This window comes from Alosa pseudoharengus, unplaced genomic scaffold (genome assembly GCF_046254945.1).
Source record: "Alosa pseudoharengus isolate Yale_2024_CS ecotype anadromous, Long Island Sound unplaced genomic scaffold, YU_APseudo_1.1 YU_APseudo_1.1_scf_20, whole genome shotgun sequence".
Classification (NCBI taxonomy): domain Eukaryota; kingdom Metazoa; phylum Chordata; class Actinopteri; order Clupeiformes; family Clupeidae; genus Alosa; species Alosa pseudoharengus.
Genome location: NW_027468664.1, coordinates 10,247,945 through 10,268,554, shown reverse-complemented (window position 1 = coordinate 10,268,554; position 20,610 = coordinate 10,247,945). Strand labels below are relative to the sequence as shown.

Below are 20,610 nucleotides of genomic sequence, written 5' to 3'. Positions count from 1 at the left end.
CACATAAATAGACATAAGTACATTCACAAAAACATGCACACATATAGCAAACACAGTCATTTAATATATGCACACACACACACACACACACACTCTTAGCCCCTTGTGATCTCAGCTGACCCTTGCTGACCCAATGCAGATGTGGGTCAGCAAGGGTCAGATCCTGCAGATCCTTCTCCCCCTCTCTCTCTCTCTCTCTCTCTCTCTCTCTCTCTCTCTCTGACTCTGAGATGTTGCCCATGGCTTCAGCAGTCAACAGTATTGGGCTTTGCTTCCCTTAAGTCATGCACGAAGGGCGTGCGTGCGTCTGTGTGTGTGCGAGCGTGCATGAGTATGCATGCACAAAAGTGTGTGTAAGAGAGCCATGCAGCCCTTGACAGCATGCCGGAGTTGATGCAACAGCATGAGTCCTGACTGTAAAGGCAGTAAGTGCCTTCTCAGGGTCGCGGCTCATCCACTGTGATGGAATAAGGGGGCTTCCATTAACCTTTTGTTCAGGCCGCCGTTGGTGGACGCGGAGGAATTATGATTCATGGGGACTGTATCTACCCAGCCATATGACAGTATTTTCTGTGTGTGTGTGAGTGTGTGCGTGTGCGTGTGTGTGCGTGTGCATGCGCGTGCGTGTGCGTGCGCGTGTGTGCGTGTGCGTGTGTGTGTGTGTGTGTGTGCGTGTGCGTGTGTGTGTGCGTGTGTGTGTGTGCGTGCGTGTGTGCATGTGTGTGCATGTTAATGATGACCCTATCCCTCTGCCTTTGGGCTAATAATGTGCCAGTGCACATTGAGCCCCAGGCCTGAGGAGGAGCATGAGGAGTTCATGCCAGAGGAGAGCCCAGCAGCCTTATGCTAACGCAGCACACATCACCCGAGTCCCCACCACAACATCAGCAGCATCGCTGTAACCAAACCCAGTCCAATGCAACCATATGGAATTTTACATTGTGAAGGCATGTGTGATCGCTGGTGTAAATTAAATATCACAAGGCTTGCTGTTGTGTTCAGCTCCCGACTGTTTTGAAGTTGCTGAACTAATGTAGGTCAGAATTAGATTTTGTTAAATTATGAAATGACAATTTGTCATTTATTTTGTCGAGAAATTCCTTTCATTAGTGTTAATTACAGTTAAAAACCAAAGACCAATTGACTAGTGTAGTTGTGTGTGAGCCATGCTGTGCCATGTTAAGAGCTGTGTTGTTGTGTCTGTGTGCTGCAGGCCACTGCTCTTCCAGACCAACGAGCTGATCGCCAGCAGTCAGGCTCTGGGCGATGTCATCCCCTACAGCTGCATCCTGCACTTCCTGTTCACGCGCGCGCCCCCTGAGCTCAAGTCACCACATCAGGTGTGTACACACACACACACACACACACACACACACACACACACATACACACACTCACACACTCACACACACACACACACACACACACACAGACACACACACACACACATACACACACACACACTCACAAACACACACACACACACACACACACACACACATACAGACTCACACACACACACACACACACACACACACACACACACACACACACACACACACACACTCACACACATAGAGACATGCATACATGCATACACACACAAAACCACATCAGCACACCGCTTCAGACACATACATCAATACACCACCTCAGATGTATACCATATGCTACATAAATGCAGCAATACACATGGATACCCATGTCTATATACATACATCCACTCACTCAACAGCCACTGACACATGACCCATGCTTGACCCATGCAAACTCACACGTAATCACATCACATCCCTTCAGGTGTACCACAATACACACTCAAACTGTGTTACGTTAATTAGCTTGACAGCAAAGTCTATACAACGCTACAATCTAAGATCTTTGCTTGACAGTATATGTACCATAGACTACTTGTTTTTTGTCTTTGTAGCATATTTAACAACATAAATGCATTTAGTGTCAAATATAAAAATTGCGTCGGCCAGGTGGGGATTAGTGCAGGTGCACGTGCATGTCTGAGAGTGCTAAATATGGCCACCGCCAGTGGCCTCCAGACAATTACCCAAGAGCCTCTAGGGTCACACTCACACTGTGCCGTTTCAACAGAGAGCCGAGTGGTCCATCGCCCGCTACTCCCAGTGGCTGGACGACCACCCCTCCGAGAAGGACCGCCTCACCCTCATCAGGTAAGGTCATGACCTGAAGTGGTCATCTCGCAGAACCCATTCTGGGTTCCGAATTTCCTGCTATTTAAAAAAAAAAAAAAAAAAAGAAATGATTGGAAAAAATGGGCCCATGTATGCATGTCATTTGTTAAAAAAAATTAGCTGTTCTGAATTTTAGGGCTTGTTCACCTTTATTTCTGTCAGTAATAAATGGGCTGTTGCCACGGTAATTATTTTCTCTTAAAAAATGAATTAACCTCTACTCAATGAGTTCAAACTCATCCACACAATTGGTGGCTTTAGGGAGTAGGAAAGCAAACTGAGAAATTAGGAAATTTGGCTTCTCCCTGTGTCAGAAAGAAGCAATTACACCTGAAGAAAGCAGAGCAGCTTTATTTAGAGTAATAGTGACCTCCAGTGGTACTTTGAGTTCATGCAAATTGGATTCTGATTTATAATGGATAGCATGCCATAGCAACATGGCAATGACCTGGTAAAAATGTGAACATAGGAAATAGTTTCCTGCATTCATATTTGTAGTTGTGTGTCCTCATCTGTGGTTGTGTGTCCTCATCTCATTTGACCACCCCACCTCATTTGTGTCTGGCAGGGGGGCTCTGGAGGCCTATGTCCAGTCAGTGAAGGCGAGGCAGGGGAAGGAGTTTGCACCGGTGTATCCCATCATGCTTCAGCTGCTCCAGAGAGCCACCAGTGGCGTGAAGGAGACCTGACATCAAGGCGTTTCATGATACCTACAAATCAATGCAAAAACACTGCTAAACATTTCTTTTGTAATCAGTCTAAATCATATTGCTTCTGTGAATCTGTAATTAGAGCACAGTTTACAGGCCGCATTTGGGAATTTTTTGTTGTCTCTGAATCAGTGTACTAATATGATTTCAACTATCGACTCAAAGAACTGTGTAGGTATGTGGCGTTCCATCTCTTGGTATATAGCTTCTCGTTCTTTCTTCTGTAGTTATATAGAGAAAATTATGAAAGGTCAGGTTTAAGATCAGGTTTTTTTAATTTATTTTCATTTCCTTGTACTTCTTTAATTCATTATCTGGGAGGGGAGGGCACTATAATATATTAAACTATGAAAAACTCATTTGACCAACTGCTGTATTACTTTGTGTAAAGCTAAAGCAGCTTTGGACTGTCAAGGCATGATTTTATATTGTTTAATCAATTAATTTTTGTTTTTTTGTTTGTCCAAATTACAAATTTTGGATCTGTAAAATGGATCAATCATTTAGGCTAATATACATTTTGTTTCATGGATTTCTATGCTTGTTTCTGCAATGTTTAAACACAGCCAGATAATTTATTAGTCTTACTCTAACATGAACTAGCAATTTCTACAAGATGGCAATTTTCCGAAGTTGCTTCCAGTGACACTGTCCCTTTAGAGTTTTGTTTTTTTTAAAACATCTCTCTAGATATAAAAAGCTGCTGCATCGTACTTCATATCTCATTCCTATCAAATCAATATTGAAGCAGAATCAAATGATTCGCTTGTTGTGAATTGTTGTAATCAAATCGCATGGGGTATCAGATGTCGTGCCTATACCCAACCCTACTACCGAAACAAGCATATGACAAGTCAAAGATTCACGCTCACGCCTGGACCACATCCCTTAAAGAAGAGGCGGCGCCATATCCTGCCATGGCGTGGGTGAGAGGATGAGCACTGAGGGATGTGGGGGGGAACAGGTCTTTTTCCCAAACCAACACCACTTCCTGTCTACAACTCAACGTAGCACCACTGCCCATGTAGAAATACTAACACCAGATTTATTGATCAGACACAGTGTAATAATACATTTGACTGTATTGCAAAGCAACAAGAAAATAAGTTACAGTGTGATACTTGAAAAGGTTTAAAAATCTACTATCAGAGTGGATCTGTGTACAGTAGAATCAGAAGTCTCCTGATTGGTCAATAAATCTCAATCTGTGCAGGGAGACCTTACCCATGCTGGTGCTTAACCTTGTTAAGGGTTACAGATAGGCACGTAGTGGCAACTATATTTACTGCCATTGAATTGTCTTCATAAACAGTGCAGTCCTGGGCTTATTTGCCAACTTTACAACAGTGTACAGGCCTTAACAGGTTGTGAGAGGAGGACCTAAAAAATGGGTTCTTTCTGGCTGTCTATGTGCCATTACTTCAGAAGCAACAGGAGGTGTCAATCATGAGCATGACATCGATGCCGTATGTCTCCAGTATGTACACTAGGAACTTGTGGTCAGCCTGGGGGTCCAGGCCCATCCTCCGCACGTGCACCTCGGTCAGGGCACGATCCACACTGGACGCCACCTCCAGAAGTGTCTGGAAAATCTTAGTGTTCAGCTCAGAGAAAAACCTGTATGATAAATCAAGAAAGGTAAAAATATGTTTGTTTGTTTTTTAAAACAAACAAACATTAAACAACACAATCACTTGTCTACATTCTCAAAAGACTACTGACCAGTCTCAAGTGTGGAAACTGAGTACAAACTATAAATAATTCTGGAATGGAATTCTAGAATGCTCAATGGTGTTTTAAGCCCCCAACGTCGACTTCAAGGCAGCGTTGCGATTGTCGACTTCAAAGCACCTAACCATAACCCTAGCCTAACCTTAATGCCTTCCATGCAGCGCTGCCTAGAAGACGACGTTGGGGACTTACAACGTTGACAAAACACCGTTTAAAATGATCAGTAAATTGTTTTGTTTGATACCTATCTATCTATCGTACTTACAAAGTAAAGAGCTCCTCTTCAGTGTAGCTGGAGTGCCCCACCAGCCTCTTCCTGCAACACATGATCAATAATCACTCACAACACAGCAGTAAACGTGACAATGTTAACAACAGGCAAATAACCAAAATGTCTACTGCGCATACTGTTAGGTGTTTCTATGGCGAAAAGGTGTCTGTCTACTGTGATTTTGGATGAGCAAAAACTACTGCTGCAAGGCATCCTACCTCTTCTCCTGGAGTTTCTTGTACTTCTCTCGGTCAGAGCTGGTGATCCGAAGCAGTGGTTGCAAGCTCTCCCTATGTGTCTGCACATTCTGATTGTCCACGTAGATATCAAAGAGGTGCTTCTTCTCCTCAAAAATCCTCTCCGTTGTACCTTGGCACCAACATCAGCTCAATTAGCATATACATTAGTAGATTTTTTTCAAGAAATTTCAGATATTTCCAGCCTGCACAAGATACAAATGAACTCTTCGGTTTAAACTTTGATTTATTTACCATGTAATACTACAACTGTTGTGTGCTATTTTGGGGTGGGGATTGTAATCTTGGCATCATTGAAAATGAAAGCTAATCTCAATTATTTTCCAAGAATGAAATAAAGGTTGAATAAATGAACAAACTAGCTTACAAGCCACATATGACAGCTCTGTCTCCAGGGTGTGTATATCATTCACATTCACATAAAAGAAAGGGCGAAACGGAGGCAGTCCTCTGCTGACACTAGGTAAAGGCACATTGGCTAAGGCACAGCAACTGTAGACTACAGGGGAAACAAAGAGGATCATAAGAGAATATATATCATATTTCATTTCATTTGTCTTTGGAATCATACCTGTTACAGTGTGATATAGATAGATAGATACAGTAGATTACTTTATTCATCCCCAAAGGGAAATTATGATGTTACAGCGGCAATTAATAATATAAACATATATCACACATATACATACATACAAGTGAAAAAAATAAAATAAATAAATACAATTGGATATAGTCTCTGTTAAAGTGGTTGTAAACTGCATTGTCTCTCAGCATAAGATTTTTCTCTCACGGCACAAAGGGGAGTTGTTGTAAATAGTTATGGCAGTGGGCAGGAATGATTTTCTATAACGGTCCTTGTTACAGCGAAGTTGGAGCAACCTCCAGCTGAAAACACTCTGTTGTCTGACCAGTAGTTCGTTCAGTGGATGTGAGGTGTTGTCCATAATGTTAAGGAGCTTTTGCAACATCCTCAACAACTATTATTATTAGTATTATTATTATTATTATTATTATTATTATTATTATATAGACTTAATAATAATAATAATAAGCTTTATTTGTATAGCACCTTTCATACACAAAATGCAGCTCAAAGTACTTAACATTTGGAACATGTAACACACAATAATAAAAAGAATCAGTCATTCTTGTATGAAGACTGTGGTGATAACAGTGTGGCTATGCGCAATGCTAGCTGTATCTGCTCACCTCTGTAGCACACTTCTCCTACAGGAGGTGGGGAGAAGATCAATATGCGTCTCCTCAGCAGAGAAAACTTCCACAGTACCATGATCTGCTCTCCAAAGAACTGCACGAACTGAGACATGCATCCATCCGGGTGAGTGACCTTCAAAGACATTCATTCATCCATCCATCCATCAATCAATCAATCAATCAATCAATCAATCATACACCTTTTGATGAATACTTGATCAAGATATCTCTATGTTGTGAGCCATTGTACATCTGCAAGTATCCCACAGAGCTACCTCAGATTGCTACCTTCATTTCAGGGGTCACGAAGTGTTTGGGAGTTGACAGGGCAGCCACATTGTTCCTTGCTGTTCTGGCAGGAAGCAAACCCTTCTTCTGGTCAAAGAAAGACTCCAAAGCACAGTACTGGCCTGGACACCTCAACTGGTCCCTGTAACCACAAAGCCAATAATTTACAGACTCCGTCCCACAAACAAATCCCAGTTGTTAAACAATACAGCATCCAGAATATGCAAAAAGGGGCAAGTAAATCCTCCATCCTGGCTAACCACCCATGAAACTAATCTGGAATTACTGTAATCTGAGCAATTTGTCAATCACATGCTAAAAGCATTTCCTTGAATGAATTTGTATGGGTTTGCCTTGAGAGGTTGAACTTTGCGCAAAAGATCGAAGCACACATAAGCCTGGGACTACAGGCACTGGGGAATGACAGTAATGGGCTCTTGTGACAGTGACCTCGCTGTGGCCAAGGACAAACACGAGTCACTCAGCACAGCATATCTCCTCTGAAAACAGTAAACAAAGCCATGGTGACAGAGGCTGGACCACGTGAGATGTGGGGGGAAAAACAAACAGGCCCCAGCTCTGCAAGAGAGGCCATTTACTTCTTCCTTTACTAAATTAAAAGCTTTGACAATTAGCTGACACATTTACAGTATACATATCCAAAATAACTACTAGTAATGTGAATGAATACCGTAGTCTTATTTAGCAATGCCTCCTTCAAGACTAAATCAATACTTCATGCCCCATTTCCACAAAAGAACTGAGGTATAGGAGAGCTGTTGTTTACATTGCTCATGCAGATCCATGCTCTGAGGACACCGAAATCTTTGGCACTATTTTTGAAAGTACCCTATGCATCTGAGCTACAGCAAGATCCTGACGCCCACAAGTGTTGGGCACAAATAGGGGGGAAATCTTGAATAAAGAGTTAATAAAGTTAATAATAATAAAGATTAGTGTATCAGTGGTATGTAAAACATAAAATGTGAGTGGTTCAAAAGTTCAGTTGAGATAAAGTTCAATAAAAGTCAACAGAGAGCCTTCTCACCTGACCTGGTTCTCCAAGAATGCCATGTGGTGGTAGAGTGTGGTGTAGGAGGGAGACAGGATGCCCACAGACTTCATCCGCACCCCCCTCTCCAGTTCACTCTCCACAGGCAAATTGGCAAAACATGCCAGGCCAAAGTAAGAGTCCTTCCGGAAATATCTGATGATGAGAACAAGCAAAGGAAAAAAACAACAATGTGCTCACAGTTGAGGACCATGTTATAGATGTGAGTTGTAAAACAAGCATTTTATAACTCACACAAAGTCACTGGCAATTCTGTGGGAACCACTCGCCATGGACTTGAACTCAACTCCATCAAGGTTAAAATCTTGTGGGAGGCACCATTCCAACATATTACCTACAGTAAAATTGCAAAAGAGGTCAGTGTGATATTAAGTGTGTTACTTTTCAAAGGATTAAACTTAGAACTGGAAGTCAATCTAGATGGGTACACCTGTTCAGATAAAGAGGAGTTATCCTGTCAAAGGGTAAACAATATAGGGAGGTTGTCACAACCTGTTTTCCCCTCATCTTGAACAAACTGGTAGGCTAATTCGGAATAGCATTAAAGATAAACAAAAAAAGCAACTCCTCCAACATGCTCAGCTGAGCAAACATCTCAACAGTCGCATGGAGTTACTGTTCCACTTACTGTTCCACTTACAACAAGTCTTGCTGATCCTAGCACTCACCAGCCGTCTTAAACTGACACGTAACTGTTAAAAACAGCACTCACTGATGCACTTATTCTTACTGTACTCTAATGTTTTTTTAAATTGTCCTAATATTGTTGAGAATTGCTCTAAACTTAAACTGTTTACCATGTTGTTAGTCGCTTTGGCTAAAAATGCGTCAGCCAAATGTAATGTAATGTAATGTAATGTAATGTTCCATCCGTGTTTAACAAGGAAAGAACTTCAGATAATATAATCCAATTCTGAGCCACAAAATACCTTTACTGAACTGCTGAGACAAGGTTAGCGTCCTTTAGATCAGTCAGCCGTATTTTCCAATAATTTTATTTAATTAAAAGTGTTGAGTGATGAGCGTATGGCTACCCTCTTCATATTAATAATGCATGACGTGTTTGGTGGCCTGTAGTGCAGACTGCAACTCGTGATCGTCACTAGGGTCCCTGGAAGCAAATCTCGAGATCTCTCCCACATCTCTTAGGCTATTGCTCCATATTTAGATTCCGACAGCAGAAGATTATTATTCTGATACTTGCATCCGGAATCGTTTTTATTCCCTCGTAGTTTTATTTTGGAGTTCTCAAATCGTTTTGCATGGGGAGGCAAAACCTCTTGCAATGGAAACGCAATAGGGAGCGCCAAACTTTGCAGGGGGGAAAAACAATCCCGGTGTTTTTGGAATGCCCAGATGCACACATGCGTATTTTCTCAAGTATAGGCTACCTAATAATTCCCACGTACACCAAAAACATCATGGCTCAAGTTAGACATATCACAGAGGAATAGACCGTGAGGAATAGACCGTGGTAAAGTTGGTTTTATATTGGACGTTGGATATTCGACACATTCGAAAAATCTATTTAGCACTGACTACGAGTGTCGAGTTTGTGTCAAACCAACTTTAATGTGTTTAAACAAGGCCTGCCTATATTACACAAAGCTTCTTTTGTCCAAAAACCCATGTTTTGATTTTATGAATTTTTTAGGCTGATAAAAGATTTCAATCTATTATGCGGCTTCACCTTTTGACTTACCCATACTAAAACACATCTCCTGAACTCGGCTTACTGCCCTTTCTAGTACACAAAGCTTCTTTTTCCCTAAAACCTACTCTTTGATTTTATACAATTTTTAATGTTAAATGTTTCAAATCTATTATGCGGCTTGCCCTTTTGACCTACCCATGTCAAAACACATCTGGTGAACTCGGATTACTGCTCTATATAGTACACAAAGCTTCTTTTTCCCAAAAATCCATTCTTTGATTTTATAAATATTTTTTAATGTAAAAAAAATGCTTTAAATGCTTTAAATCTATTATGCGGCTTGACCTTTTGACCTAACCATGTCAAAACACATCTGTTGCACTCAGCTAACTGCCCTACATAATACACAACGCTTCTTTTTTCCAAAAAACTCACTTTTTGATTTTATATTAATTTTTTACTATTCAAAAATGCTATAAATCTATTATGCGAATTGACCTTTTGACCAACCCATGTCAAAACACATCTGCTGCACTCAGTTAACTGCCCTACATAGTACACAAAGCTTCTTTTTTTCAAAAACTTACTCTTTGATTTTATATACATTTTTTACTATTCAAAAATGCTATAAATCTATTATGCGGCTTGACCTTTTGACCTACCCATGTCAAAACACATCTGTTGCACTCAGCTAACTGGCCTTCATAGTACACAAAGCTTCTTTTTTTCAAAAACGCACTCTTTGATTTTATATAAATTTTTTACTATTCAAAAATGCTATAAATCTATTATGTACCTTCCCCTTTCGACTTACCCATATCAAAACACATCTGCTGCACTCGGCTAACTTGCCTACATAGTACACAAAGCTTCTTTTTTTCAAAAACACACTCTTTGATTTTATATAAATTTTTTACTATTCAAAAATGCTATAAATCTATTATGTGCCTTCCCCTTTCGCCTTACCCATATCAAAACACATCTGCTGCACTCGGCTAACTGCCCTACATAGTACACAAAGCTTCTTTTTTCCAAAAATGCACTCTTTGATTTTATATAAATTTTTTATTATTCAAAAATGCTATAAATCTATTATGCGGCTTGACCTTTTGACCTAACCATGTCAAAACACATCTGTTGCACTCAGCTAACTGCCCTACATAATACACAAAGCTTCTTTTTTCCAAAAACTCACTCTTTGATTTTATATAAATTTTTTACTTTATAAAAATGCTATAAATCTATTATGCGAATCGACCTTTTGACCTACCCATGTCAAAACACATCTGCTGCACTCAGCTAACTGCCCTACATAATACACAAAGCTTATTTTGTCCAAAAACTTACTCTTTGATTTTATATACATTTTTTACTATTCAAAAATGCTATAAATCTATTATGCGGCTTGACCTTTTGACCTACCCATGTCAAAACACATCTGCTGCACTCGGCTAACTGCCCTACATAGTACACAAAGCTTCTTTTTTCCAAAAATGCACTCTTTGATTTTATATTATTTTTTTACCATTCAAAAATGCTATAAATCTATTATGTGCCTTCACTTTTTGACCTACCCATGTCAAAACACATCTGTTGCACTCAGCTAACTGCCCTACATAGTACACAAAGCTTCTTTTTTTCAAAAACGCACTCTTTGATTTTCTATTATTTTTTTACTATTCAAAAATGCTATAAATCTATTATGTGCCTTCACCTTTTGACCTACCCATGTCAAAACACATCTGCTGCACTCGGCTAACTGCCCTACATAGTACACAAAGCTTCTTTTTTTTTAAAACGCACTCTTTGATTTTATAGAATTCTTTTACTATTCAAAAATGCTATAAATCTATTATGCAGCTTGACCTTTCGACTTACCCATGTCAAAACACATCTGTTGCACTCAGCTAACTTGCATACATAGTACACAAAGCTTCTTTTTTTCAAAAACGCACTCTTTGATTTTATATAAATTTTTTACTATTCAAAAATGCTATAAATCTATTATGTGCCTTCCCCTTTCGACTTACCCATATCAAAACACATCTGCTGCACTCGGCTAACTTGCCTACATAGTACACAAAGCTTCTTTTTTTCAAAAACACACTCTTTGATTTTATATACATTTTTTACTATTCAAAAATGCTATAAATCTATTATGCGACCTGACCTTTTGACCTACCCATGTCAAAACACATCTGCTGCACTCAGCTAACTGCCCTACATAGTACACAAAGCTTATTTTTTTCCAAAGCCCACTCTTTGATTTTATAGATGTTTTATTATCAAAAAATGCTATAAATCTATATTATACATTTATTGAAAATTTAAAAAAATCCAGTTGATTTACACAGCCAAATGGAACTTTGGATGGAAAACAAAATATAGTTAACTTAATAAATATAAATGATGTATGTCTACCTACAAAGAGGTAGCTTGTTTTTTTGCATTTTTGAATAGTAATAAATTAATATAAAATCAAAGAGTGAGTTTTTGGAAAAAAAAAAGCTTTGTGTACTACTGTATGTAGGACAGTTAGCTGAGTGCAGCAGATGTGTTTTGACATGGGTAGGTCAAAAGATGAAGGCGCATAATAAATTTATAGCATTTTTGAATAGTAAAAAATTTATATAAAATCAAAGAGTGAGTTTTTGGAAAAAAGAAGCTTTGTGTATTATGTAGGGCAGTTAGCTGAGTGCAACAGATGTGTTTTGACATGGTTAGGTCAAAAGGTCAAGCCGCATAATAGATTTATAGCATTTTTGAATAATAAAAAATTAATATAAAATCAAAGAGTGCATTTTTGGAAAAAAGAAGCTTTGTGTACTATGTAGGGCAGTTAGCCGAGTGCAGCAGATGTGTTTTGACATGGGTAGGTCAAAAGGTCAAGCCGCATAATAGATTTATAGCATTTTTGAATAATAAAAAATTTATATAAAATCAAAGAGTGAGTTTTTGGAAAAAATAAGCTTTGTGTATTATGTAGGGCAGTTAGCTGAGTGCAGCAGATGTGTTTTGACATGGGTAGGTCAAAAGGTCAAGCCGCATAATAGATTTATAGCATTTTTGAATAATAAAAAATTAATATAAAATCAAAGAGTGCATTTTTGGAAAAAAAAAGCTTTGTGTACTATGTAGGGCAGTTAGCCGAGTGCAGCAGATGTGTTTTGACATGGGTAGGTCAAAAGGTCAAGCCGCATAATAGATTTATAGCATTTTTGAATAATAAAAAATTAATATAAAATCAAAGAGTGAGTTTTTGGAAAAAATAAGCTTTGTGTACTATGAAGGCCAGTTAGCTGAGTGCAACAGATGTGTTTTGGCATGGGTAGGTCAAAAGGTCAAGCCGCATAATAGATTTATAGCATTTTTGAATAGTAAAAAATTAATATAAAATCAAAGAGTGAGTTTTTGGAAAAAATAAGCTTTGTGTACTATGAAGGCCAGTTAGCTGAGTGCAACAGATGTGTTTTGACATGGGTAGGTCAAAAGGTCAAGCCGCATAATAGATTTATAGCATTTTTGAATAGTAAAAAATTAATATAAAATCAAAGAGTGAGTTTTTGGAAAAAATAAGCTTTGTGTACTATGAAGGCCAGTTAGCTGAGTGCAACAGATGTGTTTTGACATGGGTAGGTCAAAAGGTCAAGCCGCATAATAGATTTATAGCATTTTTGAATAGTAAAAAATTTATATAAAATCAAAGAGTAAGTTTTTGAAAAAAAGAAGCTTTGTGTACTATGTAGGGCAGTTAACTGAGTGCAGCAGATGTGTTTTGACATGGGTTGGTCAAAAGGTCAATTTGCATAATAGATTTATAGCATTTTTGAATAGTAAAAAATTAATATAAAATCAAAGAGTGAGTTTTTTGGAAAAAAGAAGCTTTGTGTATTATGTAGGGCAGTTAGCTGAGTGCAACAGATGTGTTTTGACATGGTTAGGTCAAAAGGTCAAGCCGCATAATAGATTTAAAGCATTTAAAGCATTTTTTTTACATTAAAAAATATTTATAAAATCAAAGAATGGATTTTTGGGAAAAAGAAGCTTTGTGTACTATATAGAGCAGTAATCCGAGTTCACCAGATGTGTTTTGACATGGGTAGGTCAAAAGGGCAAGCCGCATAATAGATTTGAAACATTTAACATTAAAAATTGTATAAAATCAAAGAGTAGGTTTTAGGGAAAAAGAAGCTTTGTGTACTAGAAAGGGCAGTAAGCCGAGTTCAGGAGATGTGTTTTAGTATGGGTAAGTCAAAAGGTGAAGCCGCATAATAGATTGAAATCTTTTATCAGCCTAAAAAATTCATAAAATCAAAACATGGGTTTTTGGACAAAAGAAGCTTTGTGTAATATAGGCAGGCCTTGTTTAAACACAGTAAAGTTGGTTTGACACAAACTCGACCCTCGTAGTCAGTGCTAAATAGATTTTTCGAATGTGTCGAATATCCAACGTCCAATATAAAACCAACTTTACCACGGTGAGGAATAGTCCAACAGATTCCAACACAGTTCCCCTCGGGAAATGTCCACTTGTCTACCAGGCGCATTCACTCTCGTGATGCCTAACCCCAAACTTTTTCCTTGTTCCATATCGATTATGTTTCAAGGATTGTTTAGACCAGTAGATACAGTATGTTTGTTTAATTACAAGTCTGTCGTCACTCGAGAATTGTGGCTTTAGACACAAAAACATTTTCTGTTTATTTCGTGCGCAAAAAGGTGACTCACCCGATCTTGTATCAAATGTCACCACAAATACGGCAAGAACTTGGTCCTGCTGCCTCCTCCATTCTACGTCTCTTCGGTTTGTCACATACTGCCTTCCTTTCTGTTGATCACATTCATTTTGCCAGACCCACGAACTTACAGCCTTTTCCGTTAGGACACCTGTGTATAAGCTGGTCAGTTCGCTGGACACAGCCTCTTTAGGACTTGAGCTCCATCCTGTACCGGGCACCGTGCTACCAAGAGCTCTGCTACTTACTGTGGTTGCTCGGGGGGAATTTTCGTTAACTTCGGTTGTCAAGGAGGGCTCCTCCACATCCGCAACCTCCTCCCAGTCGAGAAGTGCTGATCGATCAGACTGCTCTCCCATTATTATTGTGTTTATTTACGAATCGATACCGAGTTCGACCAATGTGCATAACGCAACCAAAACCTTGAATTTGCTAAGCTACAAGCCTATTTCAACAGTTTGCCAGTCACCGCTGCTCCCATATTTCACTAGGGAAAGTGCGCTAATTCGAAATGACATGTGTCAGCTGAGTATTACTTCCGCTCTGTAGAGGCTCATTATTCCAAAGCCCGGTAAAACGCGAGGGGAAAAATCCAAAAAGTTATCACATTTTGAGTTTGTCCAAAAATGAGGTCTAGTTTTTTTCTAACTAGCCTACACAACAAAAGGAAATGTCATCTCTGCTCGGCAAAATAGAATTCTGCCTACATCATCATGGGCCTATTGTTTTTGTTTTCTTTTTGAATAATCTGTGGATGGCTACTGTCTGCAGTAAGGACACATTTGATACATGAATGAATGTATAACTGTTTATCTTTTTTCACCACATTTCATTGAAATTCAGATGAAAAATTAAACACACAGATCATTTTTTGTTTTACTTTTAAGTGTAATACCATTTCACATATCTTGTTGAAAATCTACAGTCTCACAAAAAAAACTATTGATGTCCATTTTTAAGTTGAAGGAGTGTGGGGTGGGGAAATATCGGCTACTTCCGACTGAGTGCTAGGGCACCATAAGCCACCATTCCCATTACAGCCACCAGGGCGGCGCTGCCATAGAGGAGTGAGGAGAGCTCAAAGGTAGAAGAGGGAGGTACAGCTGGCTCAGGTTCTTGTGTCACAGGAACCTCCTTGGTCGCGATGTCAAAGGACTCCTCCACAGCCAGAGGAGTGGCAGCAGGCTTTGCCAGGGGCTCTTTCTGTGTCTCCACCAGGGGCACCTTGTGTGCTTTTCTTGGTGGCTGTTGCTCTAGCCTAGGCTGTAACGGAGGTACCTCTTTGAGTGGTTGGAATTCTGGATCTACAAGGACCGGTGGTGACACGGTGGGGACAGGGAGATGAACGGACGCTGGTGGTTTTGGGATTGCGGGTGGGGGCGTCGAACAGAGAAGAGGCCAGACGACTTCCTCCGGCTCCTCCTGGAGCTCAGGCTCCTCCACGGACATGAGCAGCTCCATAGTCTTTGGTGCCTTCAGCTCAGGGGCATCCCCACGCAGCGCCTGGACCTCCTGTTCCACCCTCAGCTCAGCCAGCTCCTTCTCGGTGCCCAGCACGCTCATCATGCTACTCTGGAGCTCCTCCACCCCCTCGGCCGCCACCTCCTCCTCCTCCTCCTCCTCCTCCACCTCCACGTCCCTCAGAGAGCGGGCCTCCTCCTGCCGCTCAGCCTCCTCCAGGAGCTCTGCCTCCTCCCGCTCCAGGTGGACAATGTCCGAGATGGAGGAGTGGTTCTCGCTGCGCTCCTCAGACAGAAGCAGAGACTCGCTGGCCTCAAGGCTTTTGGCCTCATCCGGATCCAGCGTGCCCACCGTGGCCCATGACGAAGCCAAGCTGTCTGTTTGCCAGGAGCTGGGGCCGCTGGCCTCTTCAAGGCTCTGGGCGACTGTGGGCTTGCTGAGCTGCTCCTGCTGACCCTCCCCAGACGGGGTGGCAGCGCTTGGACCCTCCATTGATGCCCCTTGGGCCTCTCCTTCCAAACTCAGCAAAAAGCCCTGTAGACACACAGCAGAACAAAACATAGACTTGAACAAGTCTATTTGACTGGTCTACCTTCAAGCTTTGGTATTATCATGCATTGTCCTTTCCCATTAACTTGCGATAGTCATTTAAACAATATTTTTGAATGTCACCTCAGTCAACATCTTCACTGTTATCCAGTTTAAACATTCACTTCTATCTATAGGCATGTGTCCACATAGCTGGTCATGCACAAGTGCTATATATACATACCATCTGTCCCCCTGCAGTGGAAGCTATTTTGGAAATTTCACGACATGACGCACCTTGACGTGGTCTGGACAGATTAGCGTGGCCGGCGTCTCTCCCTTATAGCCGCCATAGGGCCGAAAACACTTAACAGTGAGGCACTAAAATCTTTCCTCTCGTCATCGACACTCCACATGGATTTAAAATAGTATGTTCCACATACACACTAAGGAAGGCAGAGAGAAGACATCTCAGCTTTATGTCTCTCTCTCTCTCTCTCTCTCTCTCTCTCTCTCTCTTTCTCTCTCTCTCTCTCTCCTGTGACGGTTACAGTGAAACCAAGTAAAAGTGAAAGATAAGAACTTTATAACAAGCACGTAAGATGACACTTGTAGATCAGAGGTTACACAGCTGTAAGTGGAATATTAGGCTCTGCCCCCCCCCCCACCACCACCACCACCACCACCATGCGTTTCATTAGCACTTCCTCTGCTTCTGTAGTGCCATGAGTCTATATATTTCACAGTTGCTTGTTGTAGTAGCAGTGCTTACAATGCTACTACTACATGTGGCTGTGAAATATATAGACTCACTGAGCACCTCAGTTTGGTCGCTCCGCTGTCGCTTCATAGCACAGTTCCACTCATGCTAATGGCACAGGGAGGAGGTATCTGCCGATTCTGTTAAGCCACATAATCTAATTTTAGATGGTAAACAATCAAAGGTTAAGTTTGAGGGGTGCATCTTGCCTGCATTGAGTAATAGGTTAGATCCAGATCCAAAAATGTGTCCTGTTACTAAATCTGTGAAAGTTACAAGTGTTAAGTGTGATTCTGAGCACACTGTTACAGTAGGATCGTAGGGGCTTTTTTTGGAGCACCATGTTAGGATCATAAGGCTTTGTTGGAGCTTTGATTTCAGCTGGGAAAAAAACATGGAAGCAGTTCACAGGACAGCATAGTCACTGTCCTATTCTGCTGTCACAATCACACGGCTAGGGGAGTGGGCCAAACTGGCACATGACCAAGGCTTTGTGAATGAGGAGTTGGGTCACTACAAAAACATGTGCCTTGTTGAGTTGAGTGGTATCCAGACGAGTTCTCATTCTGCACAAACGCAATGAATAGGCTCTCGTATACTTCTGCAGAAAGCGGGAGTGGAATTACACAAACGGTTATGTATTAAATACAAATTACCCTGATCCAGACTGTTACCTGTTCTCAATCAGACCCTTAAATCTAATCTAATTATCTACACACTCAACAGTCTGTTTCTCTGAGTAACAGGATTGACAATTACCACGTCATGTCATTAATCTGACCAAAGTAAACGAGGCTGGTCAGCAAGGGCCTACATATTTTGGCAGAGTCATGCATGGTTTTCATTGCCATGCTCAGACTGACGGCAGCTAGAGGTCAGTCTGAATGTTAAACTGGAGAGACTGAGTAATGGGAGAGTTTTACGGCCTCTGAGTCAACACTGGCAGACTGGCAGACCGGTTTACGGCACAGGTCTTCAGGCAATGCTGCCAAATTAACCCTACTTTGTAATCTAGGCCCTAATCCTTTCATTGATTAACGGCATTAACTGTACCATCAAAAACAGAAAACAAGGCAGTGGCTGGATGTTTGCTATTGAAGCACAAGTAGGATTTTACATGTTTTGTTACATTATATTACTCCATATTTTGTCAATACTTATTTACAGCTTCCCCACTGACAGAGGACAAAGACACAAGAGAGGGCCTATCATTCTTCCTTCAGACACAAGAGGAACACTTAATCTTAGTTTCTAGGACAGCATAACTAGAGCTTATGTCCATAAACACACATACACCCACACAGTCACATACACACAAATACACACACAGTCACATACACACAAACACCCACACAGTCACATACACACAAACACACACACAGTCACATACACACAAACACACACACAGTCACATACACACAAACACACACACAGTCACATACACACAAATACACACACAGTCACATACACACAAACACACACACAGTCACATACACACAAACACACACACAGTCACATACACACAAACACACACACAGTCACATACACACAAATACACACACAGTCACATACACACAAACACACACACAGGCAGTCTGTTCAGTCCCTGAGCTTTCTTAAGACAGATGTGGAGAGTACAGCCTGGTAGCATTTTCTGTGCAATAGTTCTGTTTCAACAAGCTCAGTGAAATCATTAAAACAATCCTACCTGTTTTACTGTCTGAAGGGTGTAGAGAGTGTAATGCAGCACAGGAGTATGTTGCAGAAGGAACAGACACACTGCTAGGCAGAGGGGAGAGGAAGTGGGGGAAGAGATAGAGAGAGAGAGAGTGAGGGAGGGGGTTGAGAGTTTCAACAGGCTGCACTGGAATGCTTAACTGCTGTCACTCCGCCTCCCTGTTTCACACGTAGGACATGTCCCACTGCTCAAAACCTTCTATGAAACAAACTCATGTTGCACTCAGAATATTGGCACGTTATTACATATTCAGTTGTGTGTCTAAGTCTAAAAACGGGTTGTAATATGCCCATAAAAAACAAAATGACAACCTCACTCCATCTAGTGGCAATACTCGGGTGGGCACTAACTGTAAATATGATTGATGGACTGTTTTATTTTATTAAAAAAGAATAATGTATGCTATTTAATATGCAAAAATTAAAACAAATGGAAGTCTATTATTGATCATACATCATTGTGGTCTTTGTGAGACTGATGAAATTATATTGACTTGAGTTAGAATTTTTTTTAAGTATTTATTTATTGTATTTTAAAAAAAATAAACAAAAACATTTTTATTGATGGCAAAAAAGGTCTGCATTATAGCCAGTCACCATAATCTCTCTTTAACATACTCTGCGGTAGGTGCTTGTCAGTGCCTGATGTGATATGACGGTGTGGATGCAGACACACCCATCAAAATTACCACTGCAGGCATCTCCACCACAGTCACATGCAAGTCCACAGCAAACACAAGTACAACATTTCTTACTATGAATAACAGGCTCAATATAAGGATATGGCAGAGGTGTATTGGGTTATAGATGATGGGGAAGTGAAGTGGTGGTTTGTGCCTGCATACCTGGTATGTGAGTCACTTGTGCCTGAATGGGTGGTAAACCACTGGCTTGTATTTCGATTGGTCACTACTACCTGAGGTACATTTTGTCCTCTCTAGAGGACATTTGTAAACTTGTCTATCTCCCAGACCATGCATACTACTGAGCTAAATCCTTTTGTTCTCTAGAGAGGACATTCAGGACTTTTATTTGATAACAAATGTATGGGGATGGGGTTTTGGGAACTTCCTCTTTCTTTCTTAAAATGTCTAGAAAATGTCCATGTGGAGAAGGACATATACGTAGATATTAGAAAGCTAGATACCCATTGAGCTCCAGAACGTACGTAAATAGCGACGCCATCTTAGTGGGGGCAACAATCACTGGAGGCCAATGGCCTGGTCAAGACCTTCATGGCCGCCAGGCAATCCAGAAGAGGATATCACCTGGGTCCGCAACAGCAGGACTGGAGAAGACGCTACCAAGCAGCCCAGCGAGAGCCTGAGAGGACATCCTCTGGTAAGTCTGCGGGTGGTAGTGGTCGTGGGTTTAGGCCCTCCAACAGCCCCAATAGCCCCAGTGTTAGCCCCACTCCAGCTGGAACACCTAGAGTACCTGTATGTCACGGTTGTGGTCAGCAAGGTCACATTAGGCCCAATTGCACACTGAAGAAAGTGTCTGATTCCAGACTATGTTACTTACCTGGTCCTAGCAAGCACTTACCTTGTACTTTTTCTGATATTACCGTCCCTGTGAAGATAAAAGGAAAGACAGTTCTCATAGACATTAATGGTTCTCATAGACATTAAAGGCCAAAAATATTTGTTAACCATAGGGATTTTGGATAAATGCCCTTACCCTGTGATTTTAGGTCAGGATGTGCCAGTTCTTACAGAATTATTGCAAAGTGTTAACACAGTTAGTGCTTATGTTACAACTAGAGCACAGGCCAGAGATAAACCAGACTCTGATGTTTGGTCAGAGTTACCATTTGTGGGTTGTCCTGGTGACAAACCTAAAAAGTCCAAGGCAGAGAGGCGTAGAGCAAAGGTGGCAGGTACTGCAGTGCAGGAAAGTCTGTCCTCCCCACAGCTAGAGGGCACTGAAGTCTTTTGTGAAGACTTCAAGAAGCTTCAGCAGGAAGACCCCACACTTAACTCT

General features: G+C 40.8%; 3 protein-coding genes across 6 annotated transcripts in view; 1 reads left to right on the top strand and 2 right to left on the bottom strand.

Moving 5' to 3' along the window:
- cog5 (component of oligomeric golgi complex 5) overlaps nucleotides 1-3,449 on the top strand; it is an 83,700-nt gene extending 80,251 nt beyond the window's left edge. The window contains exons 20-22 of the mRNA XM_076296524.1: nucleotides 1,214-1,340; nucleotides 2,107-2,186; nucleotides 2,776-3,449. Of these exons, the coding sequence (XP_076152639.1) occupies nucleotides 1,214-1,340; nucleotides 2,107-2,186; nucleotides 2,776-2,896 (328 nt within the window). The 3' untranslated portion in view covers nucleotides 2,897-3,449. The remainder of the gene's footprint in view (nucleotides 1-1,213; nucleotides 1,341-2,106; nucleotides 2,187-2,775) is intronic.
- A 508-nt stretch (nucleotides 3,450-3,957) lies between these two features.
- Nucleotides 3,958-14,686, bottom strand: LOC143136595 (DENN domain-containing protein 11-like). Of its 2 annotated transcripts, none has more exons than XM_076297302.1 (9): nucleotides 14,134-14,686; nucleotides 7,986-8,085; nucleotides 7,728-7,886; nucleotides 6,680-6,821; nucleotides 6,386-6,524; nucleotides 5,544-5,675; nucleotides 5,138-5,288; nucleotides 4,914-4,964; nucleotides 3,958-4,534 (listed from the first exon to the last, which is right to left on the bottom strand). In XM_076297302.1, exons 1-9 carry the CDS (start codon nucleotides 14,498-14,500, stop codon nucleotides 4,339-4,341), a joined length of 1,437 nt encoding a protein of 478 aa, XP_076153417.1. In that variant the 5' UTR covers nucleotides 14,501-14,686; the 3' UTR covers nucleotides 3,958-4,338. The 2 variants fall into 2 exon arrangements, with proteins under 2 accessions (XP_076153417.1, XP_076153419.1); XM_076297304.1 differs by having other exon boundaries at nucleotides 6,386-6,494.
- Nucleotides 14,687-14,935: 249 nt separating this feature from the next.
- On the bottom strand, nucleotides 14,936-19,883 carry LOC143136060 (uncharacterized). Of its 3 annotated transcripts, XM_076296519.1 has the most exons (3): nucleotides 19,796-19,883; nucleotides 18,599-18,669; nucleotides 14,936-16,136 (listed from the first exon to the last, which is right to left on the bottom strand). In XM_076296519.1, exon 3 carries the CDS (start codon nucleotides 16,092-16,094, stop codon nucleotides 15,132-15,134), a length of 963 nt encoding a protein of 320 aa, XP_076152634.1. In that variant the 5' UTR covers nucleotides 16,095-16,136; nucleotides 18,599-18,669; nucleotides 19,796-19,883; the 3' UTR covers nucleotides 14,936-15,131. The 3 variants fall into 3 exon arrangements, with proteins under 3 accessions (XP_076152634.1, XP_076152635.1, XP_076152636.1); XM_076296520.1 differs by lacking the exon at nucleotides 19,796-19,883 and having other exon boundaries at nucleotides 18,599-19,053; XM_076296521.1 differs by lacking the exons at nucleotides 18,599-18,669; nucleotides 19,796-19,883 and adding an exon at nucleotides 16,428-16,760.
- Between the last annotated feature and the right edge of the window lie 727 nt (nucleotides 19,884-20,610).